The sequence below is a fragment of the Anguilla anguilla genome, chromosome 2, assembly GCF_013347855.1.
Source record: "Anguilla anguilla isolate fAngAng1 chromosome 2, fAngAng1.pri, whole genome shotgun sequence".
NCBI classification, from domain to species: Eukaryota; Metazoa; Chordata; class Actinopteri; order Anguilliformes; family Anguillidae; genus Anguilla; species Anguilla anguilla.
In genome coordinates, this window is record NC_049202.1 from 12,341,947 (window position 1) to 12,368,365 (window position 26,419).

At 41.9% G+C, this 26,419-nt stretch overlaps 1 protein-coding gene and 1 long non-coding RNA gene across 3 annotated transcripts in view; one reads left to right on the forward strand and one right to left on the reverse strand.

Moving 5' to 3' along the window:
* ank3b (ankyrin 3b) overlaps positions 1 to 26,419 on the reverse strand; it is a 163,096-nt gene that overhangs the window by 126,118 nt on the left and 10,559 nt on the right. Inside the window, exon 1 of one of the 2 annotated variants that reach the window (XM_035403079.1) lies at positions 3,973 to 4,504. The exons of the other annotated variant lie outside the window; for it this stretch is intronic. Coding sequence (XP_035258970.1) covers positions 3,973 to 4,038 — 66 coding nt within the window. The 5' untranslated portion in view covers positions 4,039 to 4,504. Of the gene's footprint in view, positions 1 to 3,972; positions 4,505 to 26,419 lie in introns of those variants that run through there. 2 annotated transcript variants of the gene reach the window in all.
* Positions 648 to 10,468, forward strand: LOC118219742. The gene is made up of 4 exons (XR_004763831.1): positions 648 to 877; positions 6,087 to 6,201; positions 6,763 to 6,926; positions 10,020 to 10,468. It is a non-coding gene; the product is annotated as an uncharacterized LOC118219742 (long non-coding RNA).

Consider the following 26,419-nt stretch of genomic DNA (forward strand, 5'->3'; position numbering starts at 1 on the left):
TAAAATGGTTCACCAAGTGTAAAACAATATGCTCAAAGTTGTTACACTTTACTGCATTTATTCCATTGAATTTGAATGCTGTGATATAATCATTACATAAATGCATGATTATAGTGTGCCATAATGAATCAAAATGCCAAGTGTGGTTGACACAGCATTGTACTTATGCCTAATGCTCAAAGACCAGTGTGGAGTACAATTTTGTTTTCATTGTATCAGTGAACCATGTGGATGTGTAGTTACAAGTATTATTATTGATCATTTGATGATTCAAAAACAGAAAGCATATTCAATTGATGCATGCTCACACACTGTTATTTTAATTTTGCAATATCATGAAGAAAACAAACACAGTGAGATTATTCAAAAACCTGGAAGCTATTTCTTTACTCCTTCCCCTGTCTTCTGTTTCGGCATAAACACGCCTGAAGCAAGATCGGCCCCCTCACCCGCTCCAAGGACAGCTCCGATTATTTAATTTAACGATGAGCAAGTCTTTCCATTTGACTTCATAGTGCATCTAGTACTGCACATGGAGTCCCAGCATTAAAGTCAAAGTGTTTTTGTTAAACATAAGCTCCAATGCAATGACGCAAAGCACTCCTGTATGCTGTCTGGCACTGTTTGACTGAAGGGGCTCAGTTGACTCTTCCTCTCTGATTGTGATTGCATGGCCCTGGAAGAGAGGAGGGAGACCGGGCTGTCCCTGGTGTTCGTCTGGACAGGCCCTCAATCAGAGCCGCACCTGATGCACAGTCAGACACAGACGGGCAGCCCTCCACAGCACAGCAAGCTGAAGGACAGTGACAGATGAGTCTGTGTCTGCCACTTCCCCGAATTACATCACACACAAAGCCCCGCCTCTCCACACCTAAAGGTCAGCCTCCTCTAAGTAAGAAGAAATATTTATTTTATTGACTGGAGATGACATAAATAAATATATCAATATATTTACATATATAAATATATGTAAAGGGAAAGCTTTCTACTAGATACTTATGGCTCAGCTAATTTACATTATTCCACAAACCATGTCATTACCAAGCTTATGCAGAATGTTCCCAAAATTGGGAATTATTTTGGTAGAATGCTTATAAAAGTACACCATAAATGCACAGGCTTTGGTGGAAAAAAAATAGTTCATGTTCAATTTCAAATTTTCATATAATTTTCATAATATCATTAAGTATAATTTATTCATTTTGTAATATAACAGTTAATTTATATAGATTCACAATCTAGTCAAAACATAAAAACAGAGACCCTCTCTCTCCCTTTCTCTCTCTGTGTCTCTATCTCTCATTCTCTCTGGCAACCCCCTTGTTGCCATAACGACAGCCACAAATGCACCTGTCATGGTTACAGGGGTCTCCCGTCACGTGCTGGCTCCTATCTGATTCGATACCAATTCCTTTCAGAGACTTCCTTTTTTTCCCCACTTGTCCGATTAGCGGCATTCGCCAGAGACGTGTTCTTTCAGGCAGCCATTACGGCTCACCAAGACGTGAACGCCAGCCATTAGGAAGGAAGAAATAAACCAGCTGGGTGAAGAGAGCCGGTGTGACTGCCGGAGCACTTTTCTTTTCCAGTTTGCCATCCCTTCCTCCGTATCACAACTGATCCTGTCAGTCGCCATTATCATGTGTGCGCCCTGTTAACCCTATGTAGGAGACAGGTGTTCAGAGATCCTACCTCACAGGAACTCTCTAAACACCAGCAGGATACTGATTCAGAGAGGACTCTCGCCTAATCGGTGTCTCTGACTTCAGAGCACGATCCAAGCCAGCAGTGCTTTCCCACTAACATGTAAGAGGAGGGGGGTCGGGCCTATACCACACTGAACAGCCAAGATTAAATCAGAATTCCAACTGTGTGTTACAGGGGCAGTATAAGAGGGGGAGGTTCTGCGTGATTATCTACACTATGGCCAACAGGCAGAGACCAGCCAGCCGATGCTTTGCCATGGGGGAGGAGAAGCTAGGTGTGGAAGGAGAATTCACCCCCAGTCTCAGATTAGTGATGAGGTCACAAGTGTTCAGCAGAGGGTGCAAATTTCTACCAGGGTGCCACTTAACATAAGCAGGCACAGAAGCAGAGGTCCCCTGTTATAAACAACATGCATGTATAATCACATGCACACGCACATGCACGCATGTTACACACACGCACACACACACACAGACCAAAAGGATAACAAAGCAGGTCCTATTTCTGTTGAGCAAAGTGCAAAGCATGAGGCTTGATTATAACATGACTGTAGTCATTAATACATCACTATGAAAATCCTTCATAGGCTTGAAATTTTTTTTAATTTATTATTATTGAGATCACCATCCTCACCATGAACAATAACAGTAATAATAATAATCATAGCTACCTGAACTGTGTTATTATTATTATTATTATTATTATTATATGCAAAGAAAGTGAACAAGTACTGCATCAAAAATCAAAATATGCTAGTTGTTTTAAACCAAATTTCCTGGTGTGATTCAATAGTGTGTTGCTCATTATCATAGTCATTGTCTGAAGGCACTTGGCGTTGCCTTGATTTATTGAGCGTTTTGTGCTGCGTAGTCTTGATGTGAATGATTCCCCCTTCCCATAAGACAACCTAAGGACTGAAAGAATCCAGTTTAACCCCAAATGAATTATTCATCGCTTTGTGCTTTGCAGAAATGTCTCTAAGCTTCTTTGTCTGAAGTAATTAAGACATTGTCTCAAGGTTGCTTTCAATCTCATTTTCAAATATACCTCATGAAATGGTACAAATAATATCATATGACAGTGAGAAAAACAATAGTTTTAACAGTAATTGTCCCAACATCATTATTTTGATGAATATATAACTACTATTAGTATTTTGTTGTAATATAATTAAAGGGGACCACACCCATTGTGTGTGTCACCATAGGACACTGCATAAATCGTTCCCTTCTCAGCTGTGCTAGGATAGTCAGTGGAACACAGGCTGACTTCCTGTCCCTGTTTTGTTAGGAGGTACCGATGCTGAGCTCTCTTAGCAACAGGTTGGAGCGGCGCGGTGCTCTCAGCCTGCGCCCCAGCAAGCGGGCACGGGGAGACGGGAGAGGGGAGAGGGCAGTCCGTCCGGGACGCCGCGGCGGAGCCTTCCAGAAACGGGGGACCGCCCCTCGCCCGGCTCTACACGAGTCCGAGGCGGGAGTGACCCCGCCTTCGCTGCTGCGGAAGCGGCGAGGGCAGAGTCGCGCGTCGGCGCTCTTAAATCACGGCGCGCTCGAACGCGCCGGCCTCGCCCGTAAAATCAGAGCGCCCGTAATTAAGCTGATTACACTCCCGAACGCGCAGAGAGAGAGAGAGAGAGAGAGAGAGAGAGAGACGGGAGCAGACACAAAGATGCTGCCTGCGTGCTTATTCGGCTCAGAGTCACTCCCGTGCATCTCCCTTTACGCTGCACAAACACACGTAAGCCCCCTCTTTCTGGGTCGCGGCGCTTCTCCCTGCCCGAGCGCGGCGCTGTCAGAGGCAAGACGCCTAAAGCACAGCGCCCGGCGTCGCTCCCGAGCGCCTCGACGGCAACAGGTACCATGTGAAACAAACCGGCTCGAAAAACGGAGGGGGACGGAGGAGCGCCCCTTCACATCAGCCGGAATGAAACTCGGAGAAAGCTGTCGAAGTGGCGAACAAAGAGACGCTCAGTTCAGACAGGACGTTACACAGCAGGCAGCGTCCCTTCGCATCCCCACAGTAAGTCACAGTGCAATGTGCTGCTCCCCAAAACAAAACCATGTCACAACAGAACACACCCCTTTTTTCTCTACATTAGAAACAAAAGGATACATTCTCTATTTTTAAATAGGAGGCAGGGCATACAGACATATTTCTCTTAAGGAGCGTGCTAAATTTTTCGAGAGAGTAACACAAAGCACTGAGATAAGCCACCTATTTTCCCGTTCAGAAAAGCCATCACTTTTGCACAGATGTCTCCATTACCTTTTTTCCCTTCTTTTTGCGGTGAGCCGGCTTGCTGGTGCCCTTCTCCTTGGCTTCCTCGCTCATTTTTGGGCTACAGGTCTCCTCCCGTTTTGTTATTCCAACATGAAGAGCTGTGGCGAGCTCTGTCTCAATTCAAAAGGAAAGCAGCCCCAAAGTCCATGGGAGAAGGCCAGCATGAGTGACAGGGGAGGCAGATGCACACTCTACCTCCCTCTCTCTCTATCTCCCTCTCTCCCTCCCTCTCTCTCTCTCTCTCTCTCTCTCTTGCACTCTCTCTCACCCACTTTTCAAAGCCCTGCCTCTGTTGCCTCGTCTCCTACACGCTCTACAAAGCCAGGGTTGTCGAGAGCACGAAGAGGAAGAATCAAAAGAAATAAATATTCCTGCAAATCGATATCCTGTAGGATTGCCTCCTTGCCTGCCTACAGTGCCAACCCAAAGGCAGTTGCCTCTACAGCGCTGGTGATCCTCTCACTCTAACTGGTGCTGATGGGGAGTCTTACAGGCAGCCAGAGAGAGAGAGAGAGAGAGAGGGAGAGAGAGAGAGAGAGAGAGACGAGGAGGGAGGGAGGGAGGGAGTGAGAGAGAGGGAGGGAGCGAGAAAGAAACACACACACAAAGAGAGGGAGACAGAGAGTGGAATTAATGGCAGATTGCTGACAAGTGCAAGGCTTTCTTCCCACCCTCCAGTAAAAGCATTGCTCTAGCCCAGGAGCGCTGCGATCGCAAATGCAACCCCTCCCCAAGTGTGCCGCTGGCTGGGGAGAGGCTTGCCCATTCGCCAGATGCTTCAGGTCCTTCCAGAAAAGGAAGTCTCCAGGACCAGAGCCCGTAAGATCAGGTTACTTGATCTTGAAGAAGACCCCTCCCTTTGCCTTAGAGGACAGCAGACTTAAAAAACAAAACAATAAACACACACACACACACACACACACAACACACAGGCAGGAGACCACTGTCAGATGACAGTGTCAGAGGTATGAGCGAGGGTATCTGTTGCATTGTTCGACTGATTTTTTTTTTTTTCTTTCCTCCCTCAATGCACAATAAACAAAATGGTCTTTATTGCCGCGGCTGACCGCCACCCAGCGCCTCGCGGCAGACACAATAGCGGCGTCAGATTCGCGGGCGAGCGCACGGCGCCCAGCACGGAGTCCCAGGCTTCCCCCGGTCAGAGCTCACCCGCCACGCGAAAAACAAACCCGGCTTTATGCCGACCGCGCACGAAATGAGCTGTGGGCGATGGAGACCCGGAGAGAGACTACTCACTTCCCTGGCAATAGAGGGATTTCACACAACCGGGCAAACTGGCTTTGATTGCGCATTCTCTCTCTCTCTCTCTCGTATAAATAATGAACAAAGCCCAGCCCCCTCTGGTTCGATGCCCTAAGTGGGGACAGATTATCGCTGGCACGACGCCGCTGCCGCCGCCCTACACCCTGATTGTTCGTGATCCAGGTTTCATCCCAGTCTCAAATGAGTGACATCACAAAATCTGGTATACGACAATGTATCTCCCATAAAGCGCCGGCAGGCCCGTGTGATATAGCCCACTCTCACTGAGACCCCAGACTAGTGGCTTTGATTTATCCGTGACAGAGCTTAACGGGGAGAAACCACCGCATGCAGATAAGGTAGCATTAGCAGCAGGGTATAATTCCAGGCAGATTAATCCATCCTTTGCTAGACGGTGCACGGTGCTTGGCAGCCCTGCATAATCAATTTGTGAGTGCCAGCTGAGTTAATGCTGTCTGGCAATTTACAGTATCCATACAATAATTCTCATGGGCAGACACAGTGTAAATGTTTTGACTGTGTCCAGACCTACTACCAAATAGAATTTCTGAGAATACAACATTGTATCTGAGGGAATTTTTTTGATCTCTGTGAGATCAAAAAATGTAAGTAAATAGTTTGTTTTTTTGGCAATAATCTTTTTCAGCTTGCTCATTGATGATAGAAATGGCATAAATGCACAATAATTAACAGCACCAGTATAGCTATTATAAATTCTAAAAGTGTGAAATGGAAATGAATCAGAACCTGGCATTTCAGCTTAAATATGTCAGTTTAAATGATGATGAAAAGCTTCCCTGCTTTTGTCACACCAGTTTCCCTCCACGGACTCCCCAGTCTGCCCTCTGCTGGTCAGAAGGAGTCATGACATAAACAAGACCGCTCCACACGGCACTCAGAAAGCAAGGCCATCTTTGCTCACACCAACAGGTAAGACGGTGATAATCACACACTGTGAGTAAGATCTCAGGCTGTAAACTGAACGTCATCAAATGAATCAGACAGGAGAAATACAGTAGCATGGTTATGTTTACAGTGGCATTCTTCCCTTTCCCTTATGATTCATTATGATCATATATCTTTGCCTGCTCTACTGTTATAATTATCACAGGTATGCAGTGTAGGACTTCAGGTGAAAATTAGCCTCATTAATTGGATTTCAAGGAAATTATAATCAGGCATCAAGTTAACCAAATGCTAATGACAGGTCAGATAATTAATTACCTGGGAGTAAAAATTTGCATTTTGTCAGACAAGGAAAACTATGTACATCATTACATTACTCTGTGGTTTATAAAACACTTCCTTTCTAAGCAATATGCATACCTTACTCTGTACATGCTATTTACTTATGCAGCTGTGTGTTTACTGAGGCAATTTGAGACAGTGACTTGCTTAAGGATATGCCTGGGAATCTGACCTGCTCCTTAACCACTAAACCATGCTGGTCATCCTGTCATAACATGTTGGAATTTCTTCATGGCAAATCAGCCCTGGGTTTGTAGGAATTCCCCTACAGGAGTATGCTGAAAGACGGATCATCCCGGTGGAATAACTGACAGATACTCTCCAGACCCCGAGGGCTTTTTCACCTCTCACCCACCAGCACTCTGCAAACAACGGCTCCAACATGGGCTGTTAGTGTAGGATAATGGGTAAGGAACTGGTCCTGTAACCTAAAGGTCACAGGTATGATTCCTGGGAAGGACACAGCTGTTGTACCCTTGAGCAAGGCACTTAACCTGCATTGTTTCATTATACATCCAGTTGTGTAAATGGATGCAATGTAAATAGTTGTGTAAATCGTTGGGGAGTGTCCACAAATGTCTGTAATGTAAACTTACAGTATTGTTTGTCTCATGCTCATTTCTGGATAGAGTATTTATGGACATATATTCTCAGGAACAATGTTGGGCCAGGTGAGACAATCAGGATCCACCTTCAGCAAAATATCTTTTCAAAATCAGTTGACTAGCAGCTAGACACAACTCTCGCAGTACATAAACAGACCACACAAAGACAGGGTAACGAATGGCAGCGGCTCACACTCCCAGAAGGCCTGGGGTTTGGTTTAATCAGCCGTCCCATGATGCATCTGTTAATACATATGACAGTTCACAAACACTGCAAGGCTGAGAGCCTGAAACTCAGCCCCGTCAGTCTCTCTTGCTATGAGAGTAGCACTGGTCTTGTCGCCTCTCCCTGCTGTAATTGTTCTCTCAGTTCATTCACGCAGAGGCTGTTCGAGCTTTCTGACACTCAGGCAGAGGCGAGAGATTTACACGAGGTCTTCTTTTTTTCCCCGCCGTGCTCCACTTCCATGACCTCATTCCCAGCAAGAGGTGCTTTCAAAAAAATGGTCCTTTTTCCTGTGACATTTACACCATTCACATTCCATATCGACGTGAGTGATCACAAGCTTCCAATGACTTGCTAAAAGCATCAGGAGGGAAGCAAGTTATCTGGGAGGGCATTAGCCATCTAAAATGAATTGGGTAAAAAAATCACAAAATAAATGCATTTTGATTACTGACATAAATCCAGTTTTAAGCATGACCTCTATTTCTTTAAATAAGAAAATAAACACAAGAAAATGTAGTTCTGCTTCGTTCCCTACATATGATACACCAGTGTTGTATTTGTGCCATTCAATAATAAATCTCAGAAGGTAGGTGATGATGACTGCCAGGGGATTTCTAAAGCCAATAGCACACAGGCTGGATTCACAGTTATCTGTTTGTTCCTTGTACACCCTCCACCTCAAAGGGTTTGGCCCAAAACCAGTTGCACTGAAAAATGTGTGGCACCGTATGGTCTGGCTGTACGGTGCGGAAAACAAAGATTATTCCACATTGAGGGGAGGTAGTGGCATTCAGAAGCAATGAGAGGAGACCGTTTAATTTGTTATGTTATTTATGCAGGGCCCTCGTAGCAGTGTTTTCTGCTTAAACTCCTCTGCAGAGTGTGTAATTCTCGCCTTGGGTCAATCACGCACATGTTTGAAACAAACATTTGAGCATGCGTGGGAGTTTGCTGTTCTGGTCAGGGATTTTAGTCACCTCCATAAAAGCAATTAATCACCGTTCCTCTTCTTCTGGCTGCCTCTCATCCTGCTAATACCTGTTCTAACAGCCCCCACCACTCAACTTGATATTCACGGCAACTTCACAACATGCAAAGTGAAAAGAAGCAGTGACTAGAAACATAATTCGGAGGATGTGCGTGCTGGTCTACACTCTCACAGACTGATAGACGATGTCGTGCCAATGAGATGAGCATACAAACGATTTCAGGAACTGAAAATTTGAAGAAAAATATAGAGGAATGTTTAAAAAGGGCAGTATTTGTACATGTATGCTACTGGTAATAAAAATAAAAAAGTAAGAGCAAATTTATTCACAAGAAATGTAATACACTTCAGAACACACAAAGGAGCTTTTTCATAGATGCCAGGATGTTATCTTGCAGTGATGTTGCTGTCAAAAGCATAATTTATGCATTTAATAAGAACAGGGGGTGTTAAGCAAAAGCTTGGGTTTCGCCTACATAAATTAACCTAGAGCCTAAATATAATGGAGTGCAGTGCAATTTCAAAGACGGCATTTCATATAAAAATGAGGATAGGAATATCCCAACTCCTAAAGAGCCAGCTCTCTACATACAAGAGAGAACACTTGTTCTTTGTCCCTTTAACTGCATCTGTGCTCCGGTTGTCTACAACAACTGGAACCCTTTTAAATTCTTATTTGTTAAATGGGTGGGAGGGTAGGAGGATGGGAGGCAGGGATAAGGGATTGGAAATCACGGCAAACACAGAGTTTTAGCATATGCTTACCTGAGCGTCTCTCTCTCTCTCCGTTTCTCTCTCTCCCTCTGTCTCTCTCTCTCTATCCCAGCTAAATCTTCAAAGTCTCAGAGCCATATAGCATAGCAAACACTTCCCCTCTAACAATGTGAATTCCAACCCTTTGATGTCCGTTCAGGCTAGCAAGGTAACAGAATAACTTGGGAGCCAATGCTACGGCCTAAAGCTAACGGAACAACACAACTGAATCAATAGTAATCACGTTGTTCTCTTAGGCACTGTTCCTTGATACTTGTGCCTTCATAACAGAAAATCAACTAACATCATAAACGAAGGTGCTATACTGTACATGTAATGCATTCAGATCATTATCTGGCATTCATTCCACAATCAATTAATAAGAGTGGAGTTAAAATTGCAAAGGACACCACTGGGAAAGCCTTTACAAGCGGTGTTTTAAAGAAGTTAATTCTATTCCGAATTTCAAAAAAATACAAGGAAATATAGATTTTCCTTCAGCAGAAGGAAATGTTACATGGCACACTATTTAAATATTAAGACCACATCCACTGGCAAGACGCATGTTAAAATTGCATGTTTTCTTCAAGTTGTTTACAATTTCATGTCTGGCTTCCTGTTTTCTAAAGAGCAAGAAAATTCATGAGCTATTTTCAGTTTTTCAGGGTTACCGTGACCTCATTGTATTTACTAAACCATTCACAAAGTTATTTTGATATCTTGCAGGGAACTGTAGCATGGTTAAGAGACACATTGAGACAAATGGTGTTTTAAAGTAACCAGCAGCACATAAAAGCTGAATGCAAATTCAGGCGCCACCTTCTGCTATAACATACATTGCAGGTAATAAGGAAGATTTGGTGGCTTCTGTTAGCATTGCTAGCTGTGTCATGAAGGGTAGGAGTAACACAGGCTCCATTCACAGCGCAGGACAGTCTGCCTGGGAAAGCGACGCTACGGGACACCGCCATCACCACAGTGTGAAAGGGACCCGGCAGCAACCTGGCCAACCGCACAACCGCCATTCTGGAGCCTCCATTCAGGCTCCCGCTGAGGTGGTTTATTACCGTCCTGGAGCCTCTGGCCGCACGGTTTCGACAGACTCGGTGAACCGCCTGCGTTTGGATCGCGGTCGTGGTTCGCCAGAGGACACTATCATTCTCAGAAAGTCAAGCAAAAGTTTATTTATGGTCTCCTTGGTGCCGCATCCAGCTAAGGCGTTGGCTTCCCATGCAGTAACACGTCCTGCATTCTGGAAGTGTACTCTGGCCATGCCAGAGCCATTAGTACAGGCTAGGAGTCCTGTGACAACTGTGTAACTGTGCACAATGTTCCTTTCTCAAAGTCCCCTGCATATTGCAAACTGTATTATGAAGTGAGCACTTAAGTTGCTTTGGGAAAAGTAAAGTTCTCTCTGTCTGTCTGTTGTGAGTGCTTCTGAGTTCATTTCAGGCATCAACTAATTACAAGCTCTAATTCTTGCAATAAGTACAATTATCCACTTGTGAACATAGCCTCTAATATATACTGTTTTTATTTTTTATAGGAAAAAAAAGTAATTTCAGTGCCCAGTACTGTCTTCACCGTTACCCTGCTCAACAGGTGGCAGAAAGCTGACACTTCATGGTTGAGTTTTATATGCAAAATGAGGTAAAGGTCTCGGTAACATTTCTACAATTTACAATGCAGTGCACATGCATAAATTGAAGTGTTCTTTCCTACTGAGAGTGTATGTCACATTAGGAATGTAGTACCCCAATTGCTGGAAGGACCAATGCTGAGGGCACAGAGCTGCTCAAAATGAATAATTAACAAAGGCAATTTCACAGAAACACTTTCTGTAAAACTGATGTTCAACACAGATTTATGAGGCCAATCAGAAATTCACTCGTCATCCTCATAAATGGATGTACCGTCGGATGACAATGCTAAATGAAAATTTGGTTCCTGCATAATCTGATGGGGACAATGTTCACTCCATCCCACGTCAGGTCCTTCTCAAAATAATTTTGTCAGCATTGAACACCAACTTATCTAGTAAAAAATACATTTAAAAAATAATAATTATGGATAAACCATACTGAGTACATGAGGTGGATAGATTTCTCTATAATCCTGCATTTCATTTCTCTATCCAACATTTCGGCCTGTGGGATCTTTTACCCGGGTCTGCACATAATACGCTATCAGAACCCAAATGTGTTACACACTGGCAACTGCTGAATCTGATAGCAGTGACTCAGCATCTGTCCTTGAACAGGGTACCAACATGGACAGATCTGTCACTCTGAAGAGCACAGCTACCAACAGGCTGCACTGTTCACCCACCTTCCCCTGGCAAGCAATAGCAAGCTAAAGTACATACAAGATAAGGCACTAGTTTAAAAAAAGCACAAATGAATCGCTGTGTGGGCAGAGCAGGAAGTAGATTTGCTACTGTAAAGCCAGCGTGATAGTAATTTGCACAAGCTAGGCTAATCTGTCTGGTAAAAAAGCAATGAAATGGTGAGAAAGTACTGTTCTACACCTGCATGTGTTTGGTTGCACACACTGCAAGTTCCAAACTGCAAGCATGCAACACAAATTTCCATTCGTTATAGTTAAAAGCGTAAGCTGTACAAATGCGATACTGTTCTCTGACATACAACAACCAAGGTGAAATGCAAGGGGTTTTTTTTGCAAAGATTTTTGCAAACTCTCTGGTTAAAGAATAACACTTTGTGACCAAATGGATTGAGAGCGAGTAAAGTTCAAGGTAACAGCTTGGTTTTGAAGAGCATTCTGTGCCTTTTGAGCCTCGAAGGACCCCAGTTATTGTCGGAATAATGACGTTGTAAACACAGCCCATGCCTTGAGCAACAATGGCTGCTGGGGCTTTGCTGATCGACCTGATTGGGACTCAGGCTCAACTCATTGCATTCTGGGTGCGCTGTTGGAGCAAAGCAATGACGGCCATGGCACCATTACTTTCCTGACATCCTCAACACACTGAATTTTAATAAGCATCACACCCTGTCCTCTGGGGAAAAGGCACATGTAATTATCAGTCTACACATCACAAAACGTACTGTACAGCATGATATGTTACCCAACACAGGCAGGTAATCCAAAGGCAATCAAACCACAGCATGTGCCCTTAACCGTGAACATGGAACTTTAAGCTATTGTCCATAATTATATTTTTAATTTTTTTTTCTCCTAAATTGCAAACACTCAAGTTTTTACAACTCATTTAATTTCATATTATATTTAATATGCACAGGAGACAAATTAACAGATTACATGGTGACTAGGGCTTTTTCAATCCTTACATAACACAATTCATATAGAGAACAGGTGCAATAAAAACAAATGATATACAGCTGCAAAATATATATTTTTTTAAATATTTTTTTAAAAGACTCCAGTTTCCTTACAAATCTTACCATGTAATCACAATATTCATGAGTAATACTGCAGAACCTAAAGTCTGAAAAATGCTATATGGCAGCTGCACTAAGAGGAAACTGGCATTAATGTTCTTGTTTAACCGGACTTGTCGGTATTCTCCGCAAGCCAACAGTGCAAACAGACATACCATTATCCAAAAAAAGAGAGAAAATACAAAGAAAGAGACCAGCGTGTCCTTGAAACTATTTACCTACTCATGTTGCACTCTGCTAGTTATGCTAACTGTTGCTAAGCTGTTGCCCTGCTTCCACAAGTGCAGCAAGCGCATGCAGTTGTGAATACCATAGAAGATTCCGCAGATTTGCATATATTGGTGTATCTGATAACATGTAGATCAAGAATTAGCTGCCACAGCATTATTAATTAATTAATCATCTGCTTTTGAGATTTGTTTTTAAAACTGAAGCAGCTTCCAAAAGTTGCTTGTGAAAAAGAGCTACTGGAAGATGTTTTATTTGTAGCAGGGGTAGAAAGAAATGTGATTGTTCAATACTGAAGCCAAGAACTGAAAAAGCAACGGTAGCACTTTACAATAAGGTCACATGAATTGGCATTAACTAATGAAGCGGTTAATTAATAACTACTGAGAAGTTAATCTGTACAGCATGAATGTGGCAGGGGCAGAGTGCCCAGTGGGCTTCTCACAGCGGTCAGGCACATGGGCCTGCGCCCATCCCCGGCACATGAGCTCAGCTCAGGCCTGTCTTTTCTGAACCGGCTGAAAGACTGAGCTCTGCCCATAGCTGAACAGTGAAATTAGGGAGCGGGCTCCAGGGCAGGGGGTTCACTGCAGGAAGGCGCAGGGTGAAGAGAGCGGGTGGAATCATAGGCTGTACAAAAAAAAAAATACAAAGTGACTGACTTTGACACCAACTGACTTGTGAAAAGCGTTTTGAACCTGCTGAAAAGCAGTACCCCTGCTGCCATGTTGTACAAATTGGAGACTGTGCAGTAGGGAAAAGCAGAACCCTTATGTGGTCACGAAGCACAGTCTGATTGACAGCCCAGGGCCATTACTAAGTGTGTGATGTACACCACCCCCCCTTCCCCCCACCCCCTCCCCCTGCCTGGCTGAGAGACCTATGCTGGAGCCAACCATACTGTCACTAGAGAGCAACGTCTCTCACCAAGACCAGGAAGCGAGCTTCAAAAAACAAAGCCACACTACATTTCATACCTGCTGAAGGTGAAGGTGAGCAAATTTTCTGACTGTTATTTTTAGAAACTTACACCCACTGATGAGCACTACTAGCAACTAACTGTCCTACCCAAAAACACAGTTAATTTCATCACTGCCAGCAAGTGAACCAAGCCTTCAAGATTCTATTCAAAGAATGAGAAATATAATTCACAACCAGGCATGTAACCTCCACATTGTGTATCTGCACAGTAAAAAGCATATATATCCGGGAATGTGAGTGGTAGCTATTCATACACTACATATCCCAATGCACACATTCAACCGCCATGGGCAAGATAAGATACTAATTGCTAATTTACCTGAATGCATGCCACAGTGAATTAAGTAATCTACCTGGACCTAGCATACATTTCCCACCATTATTACTTCTGCCACTACTATAAGAATAATAAGAAGAACAAGAAGAAGAACAAGAACAAGTACAAGACCAGGAAGGACAAGAACAAGAACAAGACGAGCAAGACTAAAATGATTATTATGACTACTTGTAACTGTTATAACTTAATATTGAATCATTACAAAGATGCTCAGTCATTCTGAGAGATGCTCAGAGCTTTGTTTTCCATCATCAGGCTCCAGAATGACCATGTGCACAGGCCTGCATTTGGAACTGCAGCGAGCGCTTGAGTAACAGGGAGGAAACTCAGCAAAGACAGCACTCACGGCAACCCTAAAACAGCCAGCGAGGCGCGCGCTGGCGCAGAAGGGTACGGACAGACGAGCGCTTCGTCGCCGGATTACCTCACTCCGTCTGGGCCGCTGCCTGAATCCGAACCCCTGTCTGCCGTGAGCGTCTTCCATCCTGCCTCAGCGCTACTTTCTCCTGTTCTTGTTTTGGATAAACGGCGGATCCCTCCGTGCCCTTTCACTTTAAGCTTGCTTCACTGGAAGCTCGCCGCACGCCGTTGCTCTCAACGGGCACGTATGGATGCCACCAGCAATTGCTCAACATCCTGTATTAAGAAGGATGTCAGTGAAGCAACTGAAAATAAATATCACCATCCATTTTAAAACATAATGTAAACCACACAGCTAGGTTGTAGCAGAGTGGTATTTTCATGAAATGTCAAACGGAGTGAGAATCACTGTAAATCAATGACTTAAATTATAACTGTGAGGTAAAAATTCTTAGAAATGCTTAAATACTTCCAGTTAAGTACAACAGAACCTTTTAATGCAAGCACTTTAAGGGACTGCACTTTGAACAAAATGGTGGTGTTGCTTTCATCTCAGTAAGCAGTTCTGCTTGTTTATTCATTTTTACATCTGATTTTCCAAGAAAAACTGGTGTTGTTTGCAGCATGCATTACTTTGGCTAAATAACAGACCCAGGTACCTGTTACTCTGGTTACTGTTTTTGCACAACAGTTCAAAAAAAAGTTGGGACTAAAAACCAACACAGGAACCTTGAATGGAAGAGCCAAAATAAATGAGGGAAATAAAACCACAGCTCCACGTGTGAAATTGTTTTACAGTTACACATATGGCTGCACACAGCTTGAGAAAACCACAAGCAGGATTTATCACAAGCACTACAGATCTGTATCTCATCAACACAGTTCTGCAGTGCTGCTCCTTCAGTCGGATTTCAAATACGTTTTTTTAACCATAACTCCTAAGATGACATCAGGATGTGCAGAACAATGGCATATACTCCTAATTTGTATGCCATTTTGAACCCTTGTTTATCTGAACTTTCTAGTTTACTAATTGTGGAGGTCTCAAATTGCAAAATGGATTCCTCATTTTAATTTGTTATCCAATGGGCATGATTTGTGGTATTTAGGATATATGAAATAGAGAGGGATTTTTATATATTTTTAACCTTAATATTAGGAGGCTCCTTATTTGTCTTTTTGAACTCTAAACGCTTCCTCACACTGGGTGGGAACAGTCCAGTAATGCAGATGTTGAAAGCTCTGAAGCAACGCAGTTGCATAAAGTGCAGAAACTCAAACCGTAGAGACGCGCCCCATCGCAAGACGCAGGCATCCCGGGTGACAGCGATTCGCGTGCAGGGTTGCCGCTGTGCCTGAGAGCTTAGTAGGCCTGGCTCTGAAGTCAACAGTGGCTCGGGTTCGGGGCCTTCCTGAGGGCACGCGCTCACATTGTACCACGACTGCTTCCCCAGCCCTGCTATCAAAGAGCCTGCCGTGTCACACTCATAAAGCAGCAGTACCCTTCACATGCTACCAAGGCACTACAGAGATATAAATTCATACCTGCCATTTTTAGTTTCACATGTGGAAAGTATACTTCCCTCCCCCTCGGATGTAATATTATTGCATATGCATACATTTATGCATAAAGCCCAGATATTTTACAATTTAAACACAGAAGTGCATATCATGCAGACATATAAAGTGTAAAGAATGAGACATATAAATACAGTGTATATTGACATGTATTCAATTCCATATTCATAATATATTGCCATATGTTATCATTTACATTAGCAGAAACAGCATTAGCATAAAATAATACTTCTCATGAGAGATTTTATCAATATGTTTCCTGTGTCAAAGCTTAAGACACATGCATCTGATATACTGAGAAGTATACACTGATAAGAGTTCTAAATCTAATTCAATCTAAAAAAAATTGGCTCTACATTTAGCCCCTAATATCCCTTTCACATTCCTTTTCCACTTCATTTTCCTGCTAAGTAATCACTGCAAATCATAATAGATTTCTCAGTTGACTATATACATAACTAGAATGGAGTGTTCTTGAATATGATGTGAAAATCAATGCCTTTTTGTTTCCTCTGCTCTACATAATTGTGGTTTACATGAAAAGCAGAAGTAATATAACTACAACTGTTATTTTTGTTTCAACATTTTTGATCTGACAAACTCTGCACACATTAATCCTGAAAAGCACCCTGCATTATGATGAGGGTTTTTCCGTGCTCACTTAACAGATCACTGCTGTAATTTGTACAATAACTTGATGGCTTTATGGTCGCAACGCGACCCTGTTCAGCCCAGGAGAGGTTTTTTTTGGGAAACTGCATGATTTCCCAGGAGACAAAAAGTGCATTCACAAATTTAGCAGGCAATGTGGCACATTTTTTAAAGCAGGGGACTGTGGACATGGGGGTTGCGTATTTGAGTTCTATGAAATACACTCTTCCTGCCCTCCTGAGCAAGGCATGGCAGTATAATTGCTTAACACATTTTCACACATTCAGGTATTCAAAGGATCTGCACACACATGCAGTACTTACTTATTTGCAACTCTGAAGATGCTATTGCACCACATAATTATACCAACCCCATTTTTGGCCAGGAAGTAATGTACATGTGAAGCTGGTAACACACCTCAGATAAAATGAAATGATGTTATAAACACATTAAAATGTTTTAAAATTCTTGAATTTAAATTAATCACATGCAATTTTGCAGACCTCAGTACAGTGGCAATGTTTCATTAGTGTATAATGAAAAGGCCTTGAACTTCAAATCACCTATAGTGTCATAAGTTTAAGGGTTTCAAAACACTTTTAAATAGTGCATAGGAGACACTCAGTGTTAAAATGTTAGCATTATCCCATTACTCAAAAGTGGCATTTGAAACATGTCTCTTTGTATTGGACGACATGAACTGTGCATAACGCTGTCGCTGCATGTGGTTATCATTAACATTTCAACCCTCGGGGTTAAATTCTGTATAATATCTGAATGTGACATTTGTGGAGATTCATCTGATTTCCTGGCATACAGGATGACTCCCTGAGCCCTGACACTGTAAAAACATTACTGTATAAAAAAAGCAAACCCATAAAATGCAGTGAGTGTTAAATAATGAATGTAATCTTTTCCACTGCAGCAGCACTAATTCTCTTGTTGTGTCTGAGACATGTTGAAATGGCACCCCTGACACCTAGTGATGTAATTTTATATCAATGCTTCTACGGCAGCCAGCAAATAACCGTGTATCGCTTGCCAAAGAGGCCAACTGCATTATCAGCTGAGGTTTCACATCAACCCAATTTTCCCATTTCTGTGCCGGGCGGGATGGTGTTCTGCGGGGGATAAAAGCAATATCTGAGATCCCAGATCAATCTTGAATGTCAAACGCAAAGCCCATGGCGCTGGTCGGCGTTTTAGTAGCGGGGAGAAGCTTGGGGGCAGAACAGCTCGCTCTAACCGACCGGCGGCCTACCTGCTATGAAAGCAAGCGTTCGCACTCATTTACGTCCATCTGCCTGCTCAGCAACACCTCTGCCTGGCAGCTGCCGCGCCCAACCCTCCCACAGTCCCCCACCGCTTCACTGCATCCAGTCACTGTCGCCATGACAACCAGCACGCTTATCCCAAAATCTGTTTGGGTGGGGGAGGAGGGTGGAGCTGGCCTTTGCTTACACGGCACCTAATAAAAAACGAATCAAGCGGCGTGTTGGCCGTCATTTCCCGAGGTAACTCTTAATTCATCACTCGTTACCAGAGATTCTGAACACACCAGCATGAGTCAGGAATCAGACACAAAGGAATGGGTAAATGTAATGAAATAAAACACTATACACAGACTGACCAATTGATAGACAGTGTTCTGGCAGAGAATATTCTAATAGTTCAGCATTAGCATGTTTATCTGAATTGACTGGAATTCTTTTTGATGCAGCTGCCAACAAATTTGCCGTCTTGCAAGAATGAATACTCGCAACTGGGAAGGACTTCTAAATTCTTAGTTTGCCATTGGTTAATATTAGATTCACATTGTACACAGGCGCTTTTTATGGTCTGCTGCACTCAGACAGAAGGCTGCTTCAGCAGAAGGGCTCTGAGTAACTGACCTTTGGAATTGACTTTGATATCAAGAAGTATAAGGTGCTTTCCGTTTGTGACTCTTCTTTGGGCTACAGACAATTGACCGTTAAAACTTATTTTTTACTGCAGAACACCATTGCTACTCCTGAGAAGCAAACACATTGCTTAGGTGAACAACATAATTCATTAAATCCTCATTGTATCCCAATAAATGTTTTGTAATAATAATAATAATAATAATAATAATACTTCCATTGACATAAGTATAAGGTTCAGGTGAACTGAGGCCGTAAGAAAAGATTTGCATGTGCCAACAAACTGCAAACACATCAATTACATTTCCAGAATTATACTAATCCTTTGTAAGCACCCCTGGTTATGGAACAAAAGAAGGAATATTTATTTGGCAATTATATACCATGTGAAGACTGTCATTTTAAAAGGAAGCAGCATATCAATAAATCCTGTGTATGTTTAATAAATCCTATGTATCTACTAACCAGGAATGTATTTCCGCATAAAACATAAGCTTGTATGCCACTGAATAAACTATATTAGATGACACACTACAGCAGGAGCAAGACCTACAAGTCCTCTAGGCCATGTTTGCAGTGATAGTGACAGCTGGAATTTCCATAGAGACCAGATAAAAATTCACAGGCAGTTAAACGGCTCTACTGTCTGGGAGCTGGCTAAGGGAGGAGCTAGACCAGCCGAAGGAGCTACTAGAGTGGGAGGAGCCAGAAGAGACAGAGACATAAAGATGACATTGACGTCATCACAAGGCCATGTCCACAGCACAAGGGGAAACAGACCGTGTCCCCCGTTGAACTTAATTCAAAATCAGTCATTTTTGCCTTTGATCTACTATGCTTTTCCTTCTTGCCATTTCTCAAATGTACTTTTGTAGATTCCTTATATTGTAAAATAGAACATACATGTCTAATTTGATTACTTTTGCTTAGGCTATCCAATTCTACAAGTGGTGTATACCACTGAGATAAGTCTACCTAGCTATATCTAGCTGGCCAGTTGGGTCTGTACAATTTCATGATTAAATATACATTAAATTCAAAATTTTCCTTACAAACCTTGCAATAATGGAAAAAATGACTGCATTGTGGGCTTTACCAACCATTGACAAAAAAAACCAACTAAAAGCCCTGACAAAACACAATATACATTATATAGTTTATTATATAGCATAATGTAATATGCAGTACAAATATGGTAGTCAGTATTTAACACAGATCACAACACAACAGACAACAATTGCACAAATCAGACAATGTACTGTATTTATATTCAGAAACGGCAGTATATTCAAAACTGAAGATCAAATGATACCCAGATCTACAGCGCTGGACAGTTTAAAGTATCAGTGCAAAGCTGAATCTGCTGCCAGATCATCTTCGGTCAAAATGCCCCACTGCTTGAACCCAGTGCTTTGGCTGTTACTGGCTTTGGTGCCTATGACAAGAATGATGATTAAACCTAATGAGATGAACAAACCCGTGGGTACGCAGAGAGCAGGGCGAGAAAAGAGCTCTGACAGGAACTTGCTCCCATAGACAGTTGGATGAATCTCTCTGCACAGCCAATATACAGAAAAGTCACTGTGAGTCAGCTTAAGCGATTTGATAAATGTCGCCAGCTGGTCACATGTAAAGTTAATCTAGGAAGTACAGAGGTTTTTACATGCTGATAGAAAGCAAATCGAGCAGGGTCACTCATGCAGAAATGGAATCACCACCTGCTAATCAATTTTCTCTCTCTTGGAACAAACCTTTCTTGATGGAATATACATCAGTGATACAAAAAAGGTACTAAAACCTTCATGCCTTTCAACTTTCCAGAATGTGGAGGGGGGGAAAAAAAACTAAACTTGAGATCATTCTCAACGGATGTTACCCCTAAAACAGTGTCACCTTACAGGTCCTCTTTTAGAGTCTGAATTTAAAAATACAGCCCACATGAACACTGAAGCCAGCATTTCCTCTTGATTTATACACCTGCTTACTAGTCTCAGATATTAACTGAAAAAGACTGTGACACAGACTAAGAAAAAGTAATACCTGTTCAATGTCTTTTTTATCCATACAACCCGAAGTGTATTGTAGTTACATGGAATAGAAGGAAACCATCTGGCTCAAACAGCCTCACTCATATAATACACAGTAGAAACTAAGATCAAATTAAAACAAGAAGCCATCTATGTAAATTGGTAGAATAATTCACAGCTCTGCTGTAGCATACGTAAATGACACATCTCTAAGAGAATAACATCTGCCAACTTTATGAGGTTATTCAAGCTGTATAAATACATTTCTGCATAATTTACATGAATTATAATACAAAGTGCATGTTATTGCCTTTATGCATCCAATGTGTAATTAACATAGATATTGGAAAGTCATGTTACTGACTGCACAGTGACTCAATCATAACCAATTCATTCCAACTGTATTGTGCTTCGATCTGTTCTATTTTTGAACATATTGAAAAGGACATTCAAGAAAGCCCATGGGGCTCCCCATAAAGGCCACACTCTCTCTGTGAAGTGGCTGGGATTTGCACATTCCCAGCTAACGCTCTGTATGATACAAACACACACTGACCACCATTACAATCCCCTTCAGTACATTCACATTTATTCTGTAAGCCCACAAAAAAAAAAAGATTTTTCTCTCCTCATACAGTATAACAATGCATCAAATACGGTAAATACAAGTAAACATGCATATGCAATGCACTGCATGCTTAAACTGGTGCATTAATTTTTAATTTTTTTTTTTTTTTTTAATTCTGCCAGTAGTTTTAATTGTGCAGTCTAATAGAACGGGTTGTGTGTGTCGAGTGTCTGGATTTGTTGTTGCCTCCAGGGATGTCTTCTCTTTGATCCACAATCTCAAGCGGGAGAAACTGAGAGATAACAATGGTGGGGTGGAATTTACCGGAAATAAGCCGTACTTCTAGGAAAAATAACAACAGGCCTGTGATCCATGCCAACAGGGAACTTCCCAGTTTAGAGGTGCTAGTTTTGTGACATGCTTGCAACCATAGCCCCTCTTCTTTTTCCAAGACGGCCTCCATCTGTCTTAAAATATCAGCATGGAAAATTCCACTCTTAACTTCATTCCATCCACCACTCATATTGTCACACAAGTCATGAATGCTGTATGACGTAGCCATTGTCAGCTTCCCTACAATTAATCATTCAAAGCGCATGCAAATCACGTCTTACATGACCCAAAATAATTAAAGGAATCTATAAAATCTAGTATAGGTCAGAGAATATTTTAGGCAGTTATACACCACTCTTTCTTTCTTCGCAGTACAATATCTAAGGAATTATATGACAGATATTTCTAACAGTGTGTGTCAGGAAATGAATCACATATTTTAATGCCCTCATACTGTTGGATCAGTAGGGGTAGGTCTCCCCTCTGGACCAAGCCAAAAAAAAATAAAAAGCCCCAGTGCAAGGACCCTACTATTATCTTTTTGACAAAATGTTTAAATGAGGTGCTGACTCACCTTAGTCAATAAAGATCCCAAGGCATTTACCGCAAAGGGTATTGGGTTCCCCAGTGTTCTGCTCAAATTCCTAACCAAATTACCTCCCGATCATCCCCACTCACGCATAACTGGCATGCCAATCCCATCCCTCCCAGTGAAAGTGTAGTTGTGGTGTAAAATGGCAAGCCTGAATCACAGAGGCGCATGTTTCACATTGATGGTGGGTGAGATGAGCTTCACCCTTTCAGTATAAGGTGCTTTGAGATAATGAAAAATACTATATAAATACAATCTATTATCCATCTATCCATTCACTTTCAAAACCACTTACTCCTTCTCAGGTACATGGAGGTAACTTCTATCATTATTATTATTATTATTATTATTATTATTATTATTATTATTATCATCATCATCATCATCACCATCATCAACCATGTTTGCTTAAAGGCAACAACAGTACATTTCATATTCAATAAAAATCCTGAAATTGAGGTGGAAATTCAGAGAGTTCTGGAAAACAGAGGCGAGGGGGATAATCTCCACAGAAAAAAAGAAGGCTGCTTTCCCACTGCCGCTGCACAAAGCCTGCTGTAAACACAGGTTGATGTAGTGTCTCTCTCTCTTCTGGGAGCTACACAAGTCATAAATACACCCACACAAAAGGTGCAACAACAGGCCATCCACCACACGAAGAACGGCTTCGCAAAGCACTGTGGGTAACATGCCGTTGAAGATGGGTCATTTTTTAACGTATTCACTTGCCATGCTCTGCCAGCTGAACGGGACCCGTTATGAATGGAGAATAGGTCCGTTCTGCCGTTCCTAGGATACCCTCCAATGTTATTCTCGGGGATTTCCCAGAGAACTGTGCAATAACAGCCCGCTGACAGCCTGTATAATGTCATATGGCACAGGGAAGTGGCAGAGCAATGCCCTCTGCTCACAGCACACAGTTAACAGTCAAAGCGCACTGCAGCCCACGCAACATTAGCCCACAGCTATTGCAAAGAAAATGTCAATAACAAGAGCACAATAGCATTTTGAGCTGGGTGAAAGCGTATACCAGCCAGCATGAGATTACATGTCTAATTATGATGCCATACGTGCCTGTGGGGTCCGTGTGTGTGTTTGCGTGTGAGCGTGCGTCTGTGTGCGTATATGCGTAGGAAACTGGCCATATTCCATGTTTGCCCTACGTTTGTGTGTGTACATCGTAGCAGGTGGGAGATCACACCAGACAGAATACAAATAGCAATCCCAGCTCTAACAAAAGATTTAGGCAGCACTTATCAAATTCTAAATACTGAATAAGCCATAAAAACAACATATTTTAAACAATAGAAAACTAAAATGAATCATGAGGCTGCAATACATTAGCATTAATGGCCATTCCATAAAATGTTATTCCAGAATTAGAATAACGTTTAATAAATGGAATGATGTTTGCTTAAATTCATGTGTCAGGCATGTGTTTTATATGCACATATTTCCAAAGGATTTTCCCTTTTACCTGACAGCCAAAGCTACAGGAAGCATTGTGTGAAGCATAAAAATGCTCGCATTTGATTGCTTGAGGTGCATTATGGCAGGAAATCCCCATGGTAACATGGGACAACTTCATGGCTTCTCCATGGCAACCAGGACTCCATGGGAATACTAATGTGTGTGGACTATGGAGCACTCAGGAAGAAAAAAAGAAGCTCTGCAATAAGGGGTTAAAATCAATTGCTATTTCTTTGTGTTGTAAGGAAAAAAGCACAAGAGCAAAATGTGTTTCCATAATCAATCTTTTGATATGAAAAATACTGTATATATCACTTAATCAGTAATGTGTCACACTTGCCCATTTCAGTTATATGCCTGAGCAAGGAGTAGGTCAACTATAAAGGACTGTAGGCGATATGCAAACTACATATCCTTGATGTGAAAATTGGGTGAATTTATATGGCTTTAAAATATGCAAGCAAATGGTAGTTTAACATACCCAAAATCTATTTATGACTGTGTACATGATTGAGTAAACAATTCTAAATTGAGTAGTTTCCGATTCAACATGACAACATGAAAACATATTTTTACTGTAACAACAACCAACCCCACAAATTTTAAATGACCAGCCTTCCATGGAGATATGTTATCATTTTTTAGGTTAGGTTGGTGTCCACATAACAGGGGTGGTCCTCCTTAGAGGCCATAATAAATTAAGTACACATCCAGATCTCTTTAGCAAATGCTTACCACTCACGCACTCACGCGCGCTCACACGCTCACACGACCAGTCAAAAGGAAACCTACAGAACAGGTCATAAAAAATCATAGGTAGGACAAGCCAAGACAATGTTATCTATGAATGCAGTCTTGTGGACGCTAGGACAAAAAGTTGTATGAACTCTTTCAGGTCTTGATGCTTGTGTGTGACTTAAATAGATTAATAATTACTGAGACACTTTAGGTTCAATTCAAGGGCAGTACAGTGATGACACACCTGTGGTTTTAATTGTTCCTACCGGTTATGAATCTTCATAATACTATGCCGTAATCTCCCCAAGGGCGGCAGTGTAGAATAATCGGTAAGGAACTGGTCTTGTAACCTCACAGGTTCAATTCCTGGGTAGGACACTGCCGTTATACCTTTGAGCAAGGTACTTAAACTGCATTGCTTCAGTGTATATCCAGCTGTATAAATGGATGCAATACAAATGCTATGTAGAAGCTGTGTAAGTTGCTCTGGATAGGAGCGTCTGCTAAATGCCTGTAATGTAATATATAATAAAACTTCCATTCCATGATATGTGCAAAGCTAGGTTTGTTTTCACCAATCACGCACACACACACAAACAAACAAACAAATGCACACACACATTAGAAAGGCAAACGAAATTATTTCTGTCCAGCCATCACCTCTTACTGAAACTCACAAAAGCAAGGCATCACAATTGGTTATAAATAGATTCTAATTTCACACTGTATAATCAATTCTGAAGAAGAAGCTCACCACCTGTCACTTATCCTTGATTCAGTTGCCCCTCCCTCCCCCTTCTTCAGACTAGGCTGTAAAGACTTTATTTATACAGTTGGCAATAAAGGTAGATTAAAGTCCAATCGTACCTACCACACCATTTCATTAAGAAAACTCATCACTAAAAAGAAAGCATTAAAAGGTGTGTTCTCTCACCACGCTAATTATACAGAATTCCACTCCGCCATTTGAACTGGGATTGTCTCTTTTAAAATTTGGCTGTACAGCTTTAAGCCAAACTATTAGGCATGTTGGTGATCAGCGTATATAATATTTACTTTTTGAACACTGAATTTTACATTACAGAAAGCAATCAATTTTCCTCTACATGACAATGTTGTATGCTGAACACATACTATATTCCTTGGAAAAGGATGTGTTTACTTACTCCTGTCTTCAGGTACTCTTTTAAGGTGGAAAGAAATAATTAAGAAATAATACTGCGTTCATTACAAAAGAACATAATTAAAACACTACAACCTTAAATAAAATTGGCTTCACTTTATTCTAAGCCTTCGAAAACATGGCTCTGGACTGCTCTGTGACCTACACTACCTGCTTCAAGTGATAGGTAATGTAAAATTAGATTTATTCACATACATATGCAATAAGGCAGCTGTAGAGCTCTGTTTAAATATTTCGGCTTAACTTAGATCACTGTACCAGCTGTGACAAGACCTACCTGAACTGGATGACTGGGTGGTCAGTTGCCTTCAAGCACAGAGTGCACAGGTCAGAGGGCGAGTAAATATCTTTAAACTATCTGGAAAATTAGTTAGGGTTGCCCTTGAGCTGCCCTGGACCTCTGAGAGAGAAATAAGACTTTGGCTTTCTCAGTCAATTTGCCAGTAAAAAGAAAATGTCGCAAGCCTCAGCAAACATTGTGAGATAGTGAATAAAGGGGATAAAAAGCAGCCTTAGGAATGGCATGTGCTGGTATAGAAAAACTCTATACTCTGAACTCTTTGCAAGTCAAACAAAGCAGAGGAAGAGAACTGTGCTATTCTTCAACTGACACCCTGTTCTGGTTCTGATCCACAAAGTACAAAGGACATATCAGGACCTGTTCTGTGTAAATGTTTATCAGTCTGAAACAGAGAGAGGCAGCTCATCAATTAAAATAACAGTTCAAAAAGTATTCACATGTTGATCACATTATAAAAAAAGGACTTTTGTTTTTCTTTTGGTCTGAGGCAGAGAACAACATGTCACCTGTGCCAAAGGATTTTCACCTTGGCGTGAATTAACTTGACAGTGCCACAGCGTTTTACAGCAATTGTGAAGGTTTGCGTGGTCCAGCAATACAACAGTTCAGCCCTAGGGTGTCACAAACGCTGTGACACGTTGCACAAGCTGAGACC